Source organism: Erpetoichthys calabaricus, chromosome 17, assembly GCF_900747795.2.
Source record: "Erpetoichthys calabaricus chromosome 17, fErpCal1.3, whole genome shotgun sequence".
Taxonomy (NCBI): Eukaryota; Metazoa; Chordata; class Cladistia; order Polypteriformes; family Polypteridae; genus Erpetoichthys; species Erpetoichthys calabaricus.
This window is the reverse complement of record NC_041410.2, coordinates 85,849,682-85,864,312: the sequence shown is the minus strand read 5'-3', so window position 1 is coordinate 85,864,312 and position 14,631 is coordinate 85,849,682. Positions and strand designations below refer to the sequence as shown.

Sequence of the window (14,631 nt, the reverse complement as noted above, 5' to 3'; positions counted from 1 at the left end):
CACAACATTGTTACTCTAATAGAGCTAAAATTACAGAAAGCCCAAATGAAGTTAACCTTTCTATGATAATCTCTCATTTCAGATCTCCAGCAGACCAACAGTCTTAATATCCATTGTATGTTTCAAACAGAAGCATAAATGGAGTTAACTACACATAAATAACACATGCCCATCTATTTTTCTGTATTGTCAACAATTGCTGTACATAGCAAATTACAGGCCTTGTACACATTTTCCTCAAAATGTTTTGAGGTGAAATGTTAGTGTCATGTTTATCTAAAATACTGTTCAAATAACATTATGCCACATTTACAATTTGAAGTCAATTCTATAATTTACATACGCATAAATGCAAATTTTGCATGTGGAAAAAAATAAGTGCACCCTCCATTTATCACAAACTCACATACCTAAATGCAGGTCCATAGACATAAGCTCCTGGGATATTACAGTAGTAATAATGAGTTAACAATTTTAAGAAAAATCAGTTCTTTAAAATTTTCCCTACACAGAGATCATAATCTGGTGTTATTTTTTTGTGCACAATGGTCCATAATATTCTATCATTAAGATTAGATTTGTGGAGGGAAAGGCCTGTGCTGGAAACCTTTTTTCAATCTTCTGTGAAATCTTATTTTCAACAAAATGACTTCAACAAGTCCATTAGCATAATTATAATTTTATTTCCTAATGAGTTGTGACAATGACAAAGGTGGATCAATGACTTTCAGGGAAAACAAATAATAATTGCAAGATGAGGCATCTTGACTTCTTAAACCTGATTCAAAGCAGAGCACATTCTTAGTTTGATCAGTTAAACCTTTGGCCAATGAAAAACATTATTAATTTATTTTAACTGAAAATGACGCTAAAGTGACATTTAACAGTCCCATCACATCTCAAGGGATAATTACCAAACATTTTAGAATGTATTATATAATACATGACCCAGAAATAATTTTGGAGGGGGTGGAAGGGGATGAAGACGTTTTTAGTACAGGATTACAGATGGCGCTTTTACTTACCGAGTGATATTTGGCAAGAATGTTAAAAAGTACAGATCAAGGGCCATTTAAAAAGAGAGCACTGCAAACTGTCATTTTTAAAAGACAAGTCAGTCATATTCTAAATTGCTAGTTAAAAATACAGAACAATGCTCAGTCACTTTCTAAAATTCTCCCACCTCATAACTTTCCTGCTGCATATTTTGCCTTGGTGATCAACCGGAACATAAATGAATAGAAAAACAGAAGGTTGTCATATTCTCCTTGATAATCCTCTTCCAAGCAGTACAGATGGTAGTCCATCAAAAAATAATAAATTGCTTCAATTGTAGACAGGTAAGTGTCGGGACTTCCCTTCTGATGGCGCCAAAAGCAACTTTTCCTGGTTTTCAATTCAACCTGAAGCAGAGCTAAAAATAATAATTCAAGACATATTATGAAAAACATGTTATAATCTTAGGTTAGAGTTATTTATAGTGGATTAAATTTGTCTTTTTTAACACTGATTAACAAAAAAATGTCAAAGGGGAAACAAATCTCGGCCAAGTGGTCTAAATTAATTACAAATATAAAACCCAAAATAATTGATTCCTTAAGTATTCAACCCCTTTACTATGAAACCCCTTAATCATCACTGGTGTAACTAACTGGGTTTAGAAATCTCAGAATTAGTTCAATGGAGATTTCCTTTAATTGTTGTCTAAATGCACCTCATCTGGAAGGGCCAACCAACACAACGAAAACAAAAGAACATACCAAGGAACTCTGTGAAAAGCACAAGTCAAAAGATGGAGACAAGAAAAGATTCAAGTCACTGAATATCCAGTTAAGTCAATCATGAACAAATAAAGAGCATGGCAGAGCTGTAGATCTGCTAGAGCAGGACATCCTGAAAAACTGAGTGGTTGTGCAAAGTGCGAGGGAGGCCACCAAGAAACCCATAAGAACTCAGAAAGGAGTTACAACTTACAGTGACTGAGATTAAAGACAACAAACAACAACTGAGCCCAGTTGTTTCACTAGTTGCAGCTTTAAGGGAGAATAGCAAGGAGATCAAACATATAAGACATCTTGGGCTAGAGTTTGGCAGAAGACACATGAGAGATTCTGAAGTCATGTGGGGAGAAGTTTCTATGATCTGATAAGACCAAAATTGAGCTTTCTGGCCATCAGACTAAATGCCATGTTTGAACACTGCAGGGTGGTGGGCAGCATCAAGCTATGGGGAAGCTTCTCTGCAGCAGGCCCTGGAAGGCTTGCGAGTATAAAATGAATGAAGCAAAACAGGAGGAAAACCAGAAGGAAATCTTGATGCAGTTTGCAACCTGCACCATGGGAGAAGATTTTTTTTTTACCCTAAGACCAGGAAACCAAACATAAAGAAAGCACCATAAGAATGGCTTCAAAACAACAACAACAACGTTACTGCCCTACAGTCAGAGTCGAGACTACTTGACTTGACAAAGGTTGCTTACTTGTAACTCCTCCTGCAACCTGACAGAGGATGAGCAGTTTGGCAAAAAAGAATGGAGAAACATGTCAGTGCGAAGCCAACAGTGAAAAAGAAAGACCTGAGTACACAGTCTCAAGGCTGTCATGGCAGCCAAAGGTCCAAAGATTAAATACTAACTTCAGGAAGTGACAACTTATGTCGTCAGTTGTCTTGTTTTATATTTGTAATTAGTTTATACCACTTTGCAGAGATATGTTTTCCCTTTGACATTAAGAGAGTCTTTTTTTCTATTAGATGGTGTCAAAAAAGCCAAATTAAATCCACTGCGATTTAACTTTATAATAAACTTCCTAGGGAGTGAATACTTACTACAGGCACTGCACTTAACAGAATGATTAACTTAACCTTTGGCCATTTTTATTTTTACCTGGCTATGCATCCACTACAGAGGTGTGGGCAGATAGAGGATATTCATTCAATTGTGGAGTCAGATCAACCCAGTCCTTTAAGAATGTTACATTACTTCTACAGGCACACAATGAAAGTTTGGGAAAGCGTTACAGAAAGAAGGCTTAGGGATGAGAGCACTGTAGGGGAGGAGCAGTTTCGTTTTAAGTCAGGGTGAGGAACAACTCATGCGGTCTCTGCATTGAGACAGCTCATAGAAAAGCACCAAAAACACAAAGGACTGCATATGGTGTTCAATGATTTGGAGAAGCTGCCACATGTAAGGGTGTGGAGGTGCATGAGAGAGAGAGAGAGAGAGAGAGAGAGAGAGAGAAAGAAGGACCAGAGGAGTATGTGAGGATTGTCCAGGATATGCATGATGGAGTGAGAACACCAGTTAAAAGCAGTGTTGGGGTAACAGACGAGATCCCAGTAAGTGGAGGTCTAGGCCAGGAATCCTTACCTCTTCAATCTGATTATGGATTTGTTGAGTCATCAGTAAAAGACCAATCACCCTTGTTACAAGATTTTTTCTGATGACATTGAAAGAAGAGAGGAAGTAGAAAGGAAGTTGGATGAATGTAGAATGGTGTTTAAAGATCAAGGGTTGAAGATAAATAGGAAGACAGAATATCTGAGGTTTAATGATGATCAGGAATCGGAAATTAGCTTTCGGTGGTGGAGGGGGGGGGGGGGGGGGGGGGGGGTCTACTGCAAGAAGGGGACAACTTCAAATATCAAGGATCAGTGGTAGCCCAAGATGGAGAATAAGATGCAAAGATAACCCATAGAGTGCAGTGTGGATGGAACAATTGGAAGAAAGTACCAGGAGTATCGTATGAATGGGGAATTGAGTTGAAGGTAAGGTTTTTAAGACAGTGGTAAGACCAGTAATGATGTATGGAGATGAGACATGGACAGTAAAGGGAGGGCAGGAGAAGAAGTTGGATGTGGCAGAAATAAGAAATATTGAGATGAATGTGTTGATTTACAAAAAAGAACAGAATAAGAAAGGAGACAACAAAAGTGGGAGATATATCTAATAAAGTACAGAAAAGTAGGTTGAACTGGTATGGACATGTGATGAGCCGATACCATGAACATGTGGGGAAAAAGAGTGATGGGAATGGAAGTACAAGGAGAAGAGAAAGTGAGGGAGGCCAAAGTAGAGGTGGCTGGAGAAAGTAATAGAAGATCTGAAGGAAAGGGATTGACTGGAGAAGAGGTGCAGGACTGAGCTGTATGGAGAAGGCTGATCAAGCACATCAACCTCACATAGAAGTGTGAAAAAATGAAGAGGAAGAAGAAATTACTTCTATAGAAGACCAAAAAATTGAATTCATACTTTTGTGGAGTAACTTTAAATTTCACCAGAATCCTCACACTGGAGTGTTTGTGAAAGTCATTTAATAATAAGGAAAGCCTGTTTTTTGCACCGCCTGTTCATAAAGTGGCATTCTAGTCACAAATCATTAAGGAACCCATGCTGCTAGGCAATATTAAGAGAAACATGGGGGCAATACGGAGATAAATGTACACTCCAAGCATAATATAGTAAACATACTGAAATAAACACAAAAGGTTTTTTTACTGATTACTGTACCTTGGAGTCGCTCATCAGTAATTATTTTACTGGTCTGATTCCATGTACTGTCAATAAATACAACTCTTTTCAAAACGTGCTTGTTTCCCTTCTTTCCTGTCACATCCTCATCCGCCGATCTAGTGCCTCTTTCCCTTTCCTCTAGTTTAATTCGTTTTGGAATGGGTTCATATAATGAAGATTTCGGCCTTGCTGCCTTTGGGAGTCGATTGACAATATCTTCTACTGTAACTGCCTCTGGCCCTGGGAAAACAAGTACCACCTAAAAACAAAAAGCAGGGTTTATAACAAAACAAGCACATTTGACCAAGGACTGTGTAGTGTACAACACCAATTGTTAAACACTGTTCTGCACAAAGACATCACAATGGATGCATTTCTTTAATACTGTAAAGGGTTGCCCATCTGGCTACTGGTAGTTACAGGAAGTATGGCTAAAAGTATTTTGACACCCCTCCAAATTCTTGCGATCAAGTGTTTCAGGTACATAAAATCAAGTTCATAGCCATGCAATCTCCACTGACAGTGGAACGAGTTGTCCTGAAGAACTCTGTCACTTTAAACGTGGCACTGTCATAGGATGCCACCTTTGCCACAAGTCAGTATGTGAAATTTCTGCTCTACTAGATCTGCCCCAGTCCACTGGAAGTGCAATTATTGTTGCTCTTCAACGCTTTTACTTCACAACAGCTTAGATGTAAAGTGGTAGACAATGAAAACTCACAGAGTGGGGTTGCCAAGTGCTGAAGTGCATAACGTGTAAAAGTCGCATGTCCTCTTTTGCAACACACACAACAGAGTGTCAATCTGCCTCTGGAAGCAACATCAAAAGAAGAACGGTGAGTCAAGAGCTTCATGAAATGGGTTTTCATGGCTGAGCAGCTGCACTCAAGCTGTAGATCACTACACGCAATCCCAAGCGCCGACTGGGTGGTGTAAAGCACACAACCAATGGACTGTGGAGCAGTGGAAACATGTTCTCTGGAGGTATGAATCACACATCACTATCTGGCAGCCTGATGGACAAATATAGTTTGGACAATGCCAGGAGTACAATACCTCCTGGACCAAATAGTACCTACTGTAAAGTTTGGTCATGGCTTGGGCTAAGCTTCCTTGGTTCCAGCAAAGAGTACTGTTAATGCTAGTGAACACACAAAAAAATTGACAATTGTGGGCTTCCAACTTTCTGGAAAGAATTCTGGGAAGGCAATTTTCTGTTCCAGCACAAGCCAGATCCATAAAGACATGAAATAACTTGTGTTGCCTGAACAGAGCCCTGACCTCAATCCTACTGAACACTTTTGGTTTTAATTAGAATGGTGATTGTGAGCCAGGTCAACACCAGCACCTGAGCTCACCAATGTTCTTTTGGCTGAATGGGCACAATATCACACAGACACACTCCAAAATCTCATGGAAAGAAAAGAGGAGGCAATTATAGCCACTAAAAAGGTTCAACTCCATTTTAATGCCCATGGTTTTGTAATGGAATGTTCAACCAGCCGATAGAGCTGGATGGTCCAGTGTGCTTAATACATGTAAAAGACAGCTGCAACAGCAGTGGGAAAGGGCCTGTGCATGCCAATTTGGGGACACAGTGTTGACTATAAGTTGCTATGCCCTGTATACTTGTAGCGAGGCTACATAGTAATACTGTTGTCAATGTTAGTATTGTGTGCGTTTTGTTTCCATTGTCCCGTTTGCTGTTTAATGTGTGCATCAGCGAATGTCGTCCCCGTAAATAAAGGGGGGGTGGATGATGGAGGGAGACCACAGCCCCTTAATTATGGAAGGCACCTGTGTATAATAATCAATTACATCCGGCACAGGACTATATAAACAATCAGGAGGGAACAGAGGAGAGAGAAGGAGACTTTCATTTTCACGACCACGAACCATCTGTACGTGCTGTATTCCACATCGCGCATTTGCAACTTCAAGCCGTTCTTGGGCTCAGAATTCTATGTAAATACGGTTAACCCCTAATGTCTCTCGGGCTAAGCTGTTATGATCCATTGTTAAGCGAAAAGTCAGAACAACATTTAGGACAGTATTCTGCTGCCATTCTGTGGATAAAATAACATTATGCTGCAAAAAATAATGAATATTTCTATGCATTCTCTCATTGTATGGTACACTTCAATATACATGACTGTGGTGAAGCCATCAACCAAAATACAATGGTGTGTAAATGACAAGCTGTAAAGCCAGATTTGGAACAAACTGAAACTAAACCATTAGTTGAATCAAATGATAGTAATGGCAATGTGAACTGGTCATCAAATGCTGATATGGATAGTGGAATTGATGCATATAGCTCTGTACAACCAAACCATTGTGATATTCCTGATGAATTTACTCACTCCAACTACTGTGCAACTTTAGTCATTGCGGCTGGGACTGTGTGCATGACAGCTGACAATGAATGAATGGAATGCTCATCTGGGAGTGTAATGCATATCATGCAGTGTCAAGGAATAAGGAATGTGGGTGTTTTGGACCTCCAAACAGAAGAGAAGCTTGTCTGTTAGATGTCCTGTGTTTTACATTCCACAATGAAATGTAAAAAAAGGGTAGAGATTGCAGGTGAATTCACTGTACCTGTTAACCATTTGTAAGGCACTAGCTCCACAAGGCAGTATGATATTGGATTGTCAAATAAACTGACGTTCAACACTGTGTTGAAAAGTTGTCATACTGTCCCTAACTGTAACATGCCCAGTGATTTTCAGTCATGCAATCTGACATGGTCTGATGATGAAATCAGAAACCACGGTCGGCACGTCTGACATACCCTATGAGTAGAAATCACATAATGTGACATTGGCTTTGGAGGCAGAGCTTGTTCAAATAACAGCACATGCTGTTTGCTTCTTCCAGTTACTAAAATCAAAAAATGGTGCAGAATCACATATTATTTCATTGTCACACAAACTCTTAAATGTGTTTAAACCAAATAATTTGGAACTCACAAACTTTCAGCTTTTCTTTTGGTTATGACCCATTTTGCAACCAGATGCAACTACATGAAAAGGACACGTTTGGTTTTATTATTTACTTTTAAAAAAGTTTCACGTACCTCATGAGTCTGCCCTTCATAATCTGGAATGCAAGGATATATAAAAATGTTGACATCATCTGGTGCCAACAGTTTAGCATGCACAGCAGTACTCTTGCCATCAGTTTCATTTGGATGCTTAATAATATCAATCTTTAAAGGAAGCTGAAAAACAAAATTTAACAGGACTGTTGCTTAGAATTTTAAATGGAAAATCTAATCAGTCAAAGACACTTTTTATATTTACAGTAGAAGCACATTTTAGAATGACACCATAAAAGAGGAATCTTCTGAGCACTACTTTACTTAATTGAAGTGTGGTGAAAAAGGTTTTGTGGCACTGAAATGAATATTTTACAACAGTCAGAATACCAGAGTTCAGTCATTCATCTTTAGTTTTCTGAACTTGCTTATTTTAGTAGGTTACTAAAGTGTATGCGGATGTCTATTCAGGCAGCACAGAGTTTAGGGAGGTGAATCCTCACAAAAACCAAGCCAATAAACCTTACCAGCATGTCTCACATGTCACTGGTGAATGATAGGCCTCTCAGAATTTATTTTCAACTGCACATTATTGCAATTACAACCCTCAAAGTCCAATCTTGCACCATCTCGCGACCCAAAGGGAGGACTTCATCCACGAATAGCCATACTTAGACCACTGGTGTTGTAAAAATGGTTATACTTTTATAACAGTGGATACGTGAAACCAGAGATAACGAGAATTTACTGTAATGTGGATGTGGCCTTATATGAGCGCAAGCTACAAGCTCAGCAGCTGTCCACATATTGTGAAAATAAAGGAAAGATTTGTTCTCAAGAAAACAGATTCTAAAGCAATTTAAGGAATGATTTAGTTTTTGAACTTTTGCCTATCAAGTGATTTCTAGTTTGTTTAATTTGCTGATCTTTAGTCCTTTAATTGAACAATTCAGAACTAACATTCTGATCACCTCCTTTTTTGATTAACTGCTGGGCCTAAATTAGTCTAGACTGAATAAAAATGTGACCTTTAGCCTAGTGTCAAAACATTCATACTGGTTACTAGCTTGTATTGAATGCTGCTGGAATAACATCTGTCCCCCAGTAAACTGAAATAGAAACAGTGGATTTGATAACAGAGGAGCACATGAATAAAAGGGGGAACTGCAGATATGATCTGACATTACAAATGTCACAAGGTAGAAATATGATGGAATCAAGCAAAGAATGATCATTTAGCACTATGGATGACTAAAGTATAGTCTAAACGTGCGGAAGCTGATTCAGAGAATAAAAAGAACACTGATAAAGTTTTCCAGCACATAACTAAATAAAGCGGAGATTAGCCCATGTTTAAAATTATAAGGAAAAGTTTTTGGGAAAATTCCTGTGTAAACATGACTAAATAAAGAAACCTAAACCTAAACCTAAAACATGTCCAGAGGATGGCAAAACCTGGAATGTGACAGGAGGGAAAAAAATGAAGCAAAGAAAGCGAGGGTGTGAAAGAGAAGGAGCAAGACAAGCAAACACTGCGTAAGTTTTCAAAATAGAGTGAAGCAGATGACATAATGGGGAAAGAGGGAGACAAAGGTGAATGGGTACATCCTGCGAATTCCACTAACCTTAATATTTGGAATCTCCTGTTCGCTGACTCCAACAAAAGTAAAGCAGGAATAACAATAAAACATTCTTGAGCTACTGCATTTGGAACACTTTGACCTTCCAGCCTGCTGGGCTCTCTCCAGTACTTCATGGGATGCCAGCTTGAGATTTTGTAGGGGAAGTTCATGCTGTTCTTTAGTGGTTTCATCATTCTTCACTTTTGATGGGCTCTGACAGATGGAAAGTTGCAAACTGCTGGGTGTCTGTGTCTGGAGGCCTTTGGGTTGGATTATTGTGCTGTCAGAGTTTGAAGACATTGCACTGGGCAAAATTACTTCCAAGACTCTACTTGAAAGAAAGAAAAAAAAAAAAACCTATCACTGTTAGCACAAATTCCAGGACATGCCTTAAAATTTGCAGGCTGTAAGTTCTATTGCTTCTCCTAGGTGACAAGACAGCAAATCACTTAAACCTGCAATACAACGTCTATATCCGTTCTCTTAAGGTGTATAAAGTTGACATGATAATTACTAAGAAAAGAGTAAAACGAAAACTACATGACAAAAGTTCTAACAAAATAAAATTGGTGTAGTGATGTTCAAGTAAATTGTCCTGGATGGTATGTACTGTTAAAGACACTACACATCCATCCATTATCCAACCCGCTATATCCTAACTACAGGGTCACAGGGGTCTGCTGGAGCCAATCCCAGCCAACACAGGGCACAAGGCAGGAAACAAACCCTGGGCAGGGCACCAGCCCACCGCAGGGCAGCACTACACATGCCTGTCGTAAAAGGTAAATATTAAAATATTTACAAAAAAAAGTTAAAATATCATAAAATCTAAAATATACTGTATATTTCAAGTAGAATTTAACTGATGATGCCCATTTACTGTACATTGATCAAATATATTATTTACTGTGTACAGTGTGACCTGACTGGGTGAAAGGGTGGCACAGTGGTAGCTCTGCAGCATTACAGATCCAGCATCCTCAATTTGAATCTTCTGTGTGATAACTGTCTGTGTGTATTTGATTTTTTTTTTTTTTTTGTTGGGGGTTTTGAGGCAAATACTCAGATATTGCTTATATATCCCAAAGACTGGCAATTCTAATTTGGGCAAGTCTGAGTGGGCCCTGTAATGTCCTTGTGCCTGATGCTGCTTGGATAGGTGCTTCTCCCTCACAACCCTTCACTAAATTAAATGGGCTTGAAAATGCAATGTACATCAAACCTTTTGTGGGATTTAATCTACTTGAAAGGAATGACTTAATATGACATATTAACTGATAAAAATAACTGGGAAAGACAATATTTAAAGGAATACTTCACCCAAAAATGGATTTTTTTAAATTTGTTACTTACCCTCTGTTGTTGGAACTGATGGCTGAGAAAAAAATTTAACCTCATATTTTCATGGAGAACAGAGAGAGATAATAAAATTTCTGGTATAAGTGAAGGGGGTGGGAGAGGGTCAGATCTCTAATTCAAAATCTCAAATTCACTTTCACGCACTTCTCTTATTTTAAAAAATATTTATTTAGAAATACTTTAGTAAAATATAAATGGGTTTTGGACATTGTGAATGGAAATCTAACATATGGATTATGCAACACAAATACATTTTTTCATGGACCTACTAGCCAATTTGCCTGCCATACTACTAAAAGACCTAACATTGTCCTGCAGAGCCATTTAAAATGTTACTTAAATGAAAAAAAAAATCAAGCACTTTAAGCACAGATCAGTCTGAAGACTCATACAAATGCCCTACGTCCTCCTGGGGCCCAGCTGCAGCTCCTAAGATGTGCGTTTGCTCGTTACATTGAGCAGGCTGCTTTTATAAGCTCGTACATACATTATCATTTATCTCTTATCGAGTGTCACTTCTCTGAAAGAACAAAATGAGCTTAACAACTAATAGGAAGGCTAATTTTGAAATAAGCTTTCATAGGCAACTTTTGTGAATATAAGCTATAGAAAGAGACTGAAGAGTCTTAACAATGCTGCTACATTATTTGTTGCAAGTCAATTTATAAGGTAAGGCAATATATATAAATATGCAAACATGATTTTTAGAACATTAGAACACTCTAGATGAGAACAGGCCATTCAGCCCAACAAAGCTCGCCAGTCCTATCCACTTATTTCTTCAAAAAAAACATCGAGTCGAGTTTTGAAAGTCCCTAATGTCTTACTGTCTACCACACTACTTGGTAGCTTATTCCAAGTGTCTATTTTTCTTTGTGTAAAGAAAAACTTCCTAATGTTTGTACGAAATTTACCCTTAACAAATTTAAATCAAGTTTAATTTAAACACAGGTATGCACTAATATGGTCTTAAATAAAAGTCAAGAGCACTGCATGGTTAGAAAAACAATTTAACACTTAGTACTTATTCTTCAAGATTTTAACGCCCCAGAACTTCATCAGCCCCTACAGTCCCTAGACCTTAGAAATCACAGCCAATCTCCCTGAATGACTACAACCTTGTTGAACTAACACCTGTATCAAAGAAGTGTTTTGAGAGGCGAGTCAAAACTACATGTGCTCTTCACTGCCAAAGTAACTACATCCATTAAAGTATGTTTATCACTCCATGAGATCCACAGATGTTGCTGTCACCTTGATCCTGCATACTGTACTGGCCCACCTGGCCAAAAGGAGTCGGAATTGTGTGTGAATATAATTTATAGACTATAGTTCGGCATTTAACACAATAAAAATGAAAAATAAGTATTAAGGCTATATTTGTTATATTTGTGTCCTCGCAGACCTTAAAAACTATCATTGTTAGGCCATTTTGGACCATTTTTATACCTTTATAATAAATAGTAAACCAACAGGTGTCTTCAGCAAAAATGATCCAAAAGACTTGAAATTTTGTCACACCACATCATCAAGAGACCCCCCCTAATGAAATATGAGGGGTCAAAGATACTCCTTTCCTTAAAACTTGGAAAAAAATGGGGATAGACAACATAGGTATGGGGAGGGTCACTTTTTGCCATTACGAGGTTGCTGATCACAAAAGCGTTAATATTTTTGATATTGGATTTTTCAGTGGTGGTCTCAGTTCTGTAAGTGCTGCTCCTAGAAGGTTAAAAATGACAGATCTCATCCATAAGTACATGAGGTATAGTTTTAGACTATTTTAGAGCCAGAGATTACAAATGTGATGTTATTTTTAATCCTTTAATAGGGATCAAGTCCTCTATGGGCCTCTAACCAAGGGTGACCAATTTCTATTACAATCAAGACTATTTAGATTATAAAATGTTTCTTGTTATAAAACTATTCTTGTTTATTATATACTTCTACCTCATGAAGTTCCACATTACATTTCTTATGAACAGCGTAAATTAAGAAGGCTTAGGCAAATTCAGACTTTTATATTAATATAATGCATTCTATTGCTGTCATTGGAAACTGGTTTTTGTTTAAATGTATTGAGACATGGAGTTTAGCAACTAAGCATCTCTACACATTGTATGGCCTGTCTAATTGTACGTGACAAATAAAACTTGATTTTGATTTTTTTGTTGGGTTGTTACAGTGCGATACACCAAAAACCTCTGCATATTAATTTTTTTCACTGCAATATAAACTTTTTTAATTTAGTGGTTATATTGATCTTTTCTAATTACTGTGTTTGCTTCCACTTCTTTTGTACCCTTTTGAATATGTGAATACCGCTTCGAACATATAGGCGCTATACAAATAAAATGCATTGATGTTCTTATTACATAAGCACTGCGACATACTAAGCTTGACCTTTAGGAGACAAGCCTTCTAGAAACTTGACAAATGAAATACATTACCAGTGTTCTCACCCTAACAAACCGTCATTGTTGCAGTAGTTTTCTGCAAAGTTCAGTTCATCTAACTTCGTTAAACAGAACACTCATTTTTCTCAGTGATATCGGTTCGCGAGTCTAAGGAGTGTCAGCTCGTTAGCACGATGAGGCATCCTACGTCCCGATAAACGGAAACCGCGCTTGGCGACGAATTGACAGGTGAGCTTTAAATTTAAAGATCCTCATAAAATCGCGCGAGGAAAAAAAAGAAAGAAAGCAACTGAAGACATGGCCATAAAAAAAAAAAAACAACACTACTTTGAACATACCGCTTAGGTTCCCAGTGTGAATATTCAGTACCGCTGTAGTTTAACAGAGCATCTTTGCAAAAAAGATTTTTTTAACGTGTTTCTTAAACGCACCAACAAAACAACCTCATCCCGGAACTGCTTCCCGCCGGACAATAATTATGTTGCTCAGCAAACCGGAAAACGTGGAGTATTAGCGTCGTTGCTTGGTAACGGCCACACGCTTCACAAAAACTTGTCTTTCTCTTCCAGCTGTCGTAAATCGCTACGCCGGGACATTTACGTGGCTTCGTTGCATGCGACACAGAAGTCGCACAAAGGTGGTGTTTTTATATTAATTTAATGCAAAACACTCATGTCATTGCACATATTGATTTTTATTGATTATTATTTAATCTTATATATATATATATATATATATATATATATATATATATATATATATATATATATATATATGTGTGTGTGCTGCGGTGGGTTGGCACCCTGCCCGGGATTGGTTCCTGCCTTGTGCCCTGTGTTGGCTGGGATTGGCTCCAGCAGACCCCCGTGACCCTGTGTTCGGATTCAGCGGGTTGGGAAATGGATGGATGGATGGATGGATGTGTGTGTGTGTGTGTCGCGTACTCTGCATTATTTGGCTGTAAACTATGCAACATATATATATATATATATATATATATATATATATATACTGTATATATATATATATATAAATTTGTTTACTTCTGTTTTATATGTACTTTTTACTTAGTACATCAAGAAAGAAATTACAGTTTAATGTTAGTGATGGTACCATAAATAGAAGGAAGTACTTATATTCGTGTCTGTATATAAAGTGATAGAAAAACTCTTCTTAGATAAAGTGATAGATAAACTAGTATAAATTCTACAACATGTTCTTATAAACTTGAAAACATTACAGTATTTCACCGACTTGCAAGGTGGCATTTTGGTGCAGTCGCTGGTCCGGCATTTTGGGCTCAAATCTAGATAGATAGATAGAACTTTATTTGCTTCCAGTGAGATATTTGTTTTTACAGAGGCAAATTAAATAGATGATTAAACAAATACATAAATAGATAAGTGTTACACACACACACACACACACACACACACACACACACACACACACACACACTGTGGTCTGAACACACACTAGAAAGACAATAAAGAAAGGAAATTTATGATTTGGCAGCTACAGTCCCAGACAGGTGCTATACAGGTACATTGCTGTTGCTATAAAGAAGTCCCCTAAAGTGGTTCTTGACACACTTCTGCAGAATAATACATTGAGTGAAAGTCCTCAATGTTTGAGTGTCACAGAGACAATGTGCAGCACTTATCATAATGGCACTCAATTTTA

General features: G+C 37.8%; 1 protein-coding gene across 4 annotated transcripts; it reads right to left on the bottom strand.

The window, feature by feature from the left end:
* Positions 1-663: 663 nt before the first annotated feature.
* dtwd1 (DTW domain containing 1) lies at positions 664-13,426 on the bottom strand. Of its 4 annotated transcripts, none has more exons than XM_028823301.2 (5): positions 13,287-13,426; positions 9,176-9,500; positions 7,590-7,733; positions 4,508-4,769; positions 664-1,414 (listed from the first exon to the last, which is right to left on the bottom strand). In XM_028823301.2, exons 2-5 carry the CDS (start codon positions 9,470-9,472, stop codon positions 1,185-1,187), a joined length of 933 nt encoding a protein of 310 aa, XP_028679134.2. In that variant the 5' UTR covers positions 9,473-9,500; positions 13,287-13,426; the 3' UTR covers positions 664-1,184. The 4 variants fall into 4 exon arrangements, with proteins under 4 accessions (XP_028679134.2, XP_028679135.2, XP_028679137.2 ...); XM_028823302.2 differs by having other exon boundaries at positions 9,176-9,503; positions 13,287-13,419; XM_028823304.2 differs by lacking the exon at positions 13,287-13,426 and adding an exon at positions 12,994-13,138.
* Between the last annotated feature and the right edge of the window lie 1,205 nt (positions 13,427-14,631).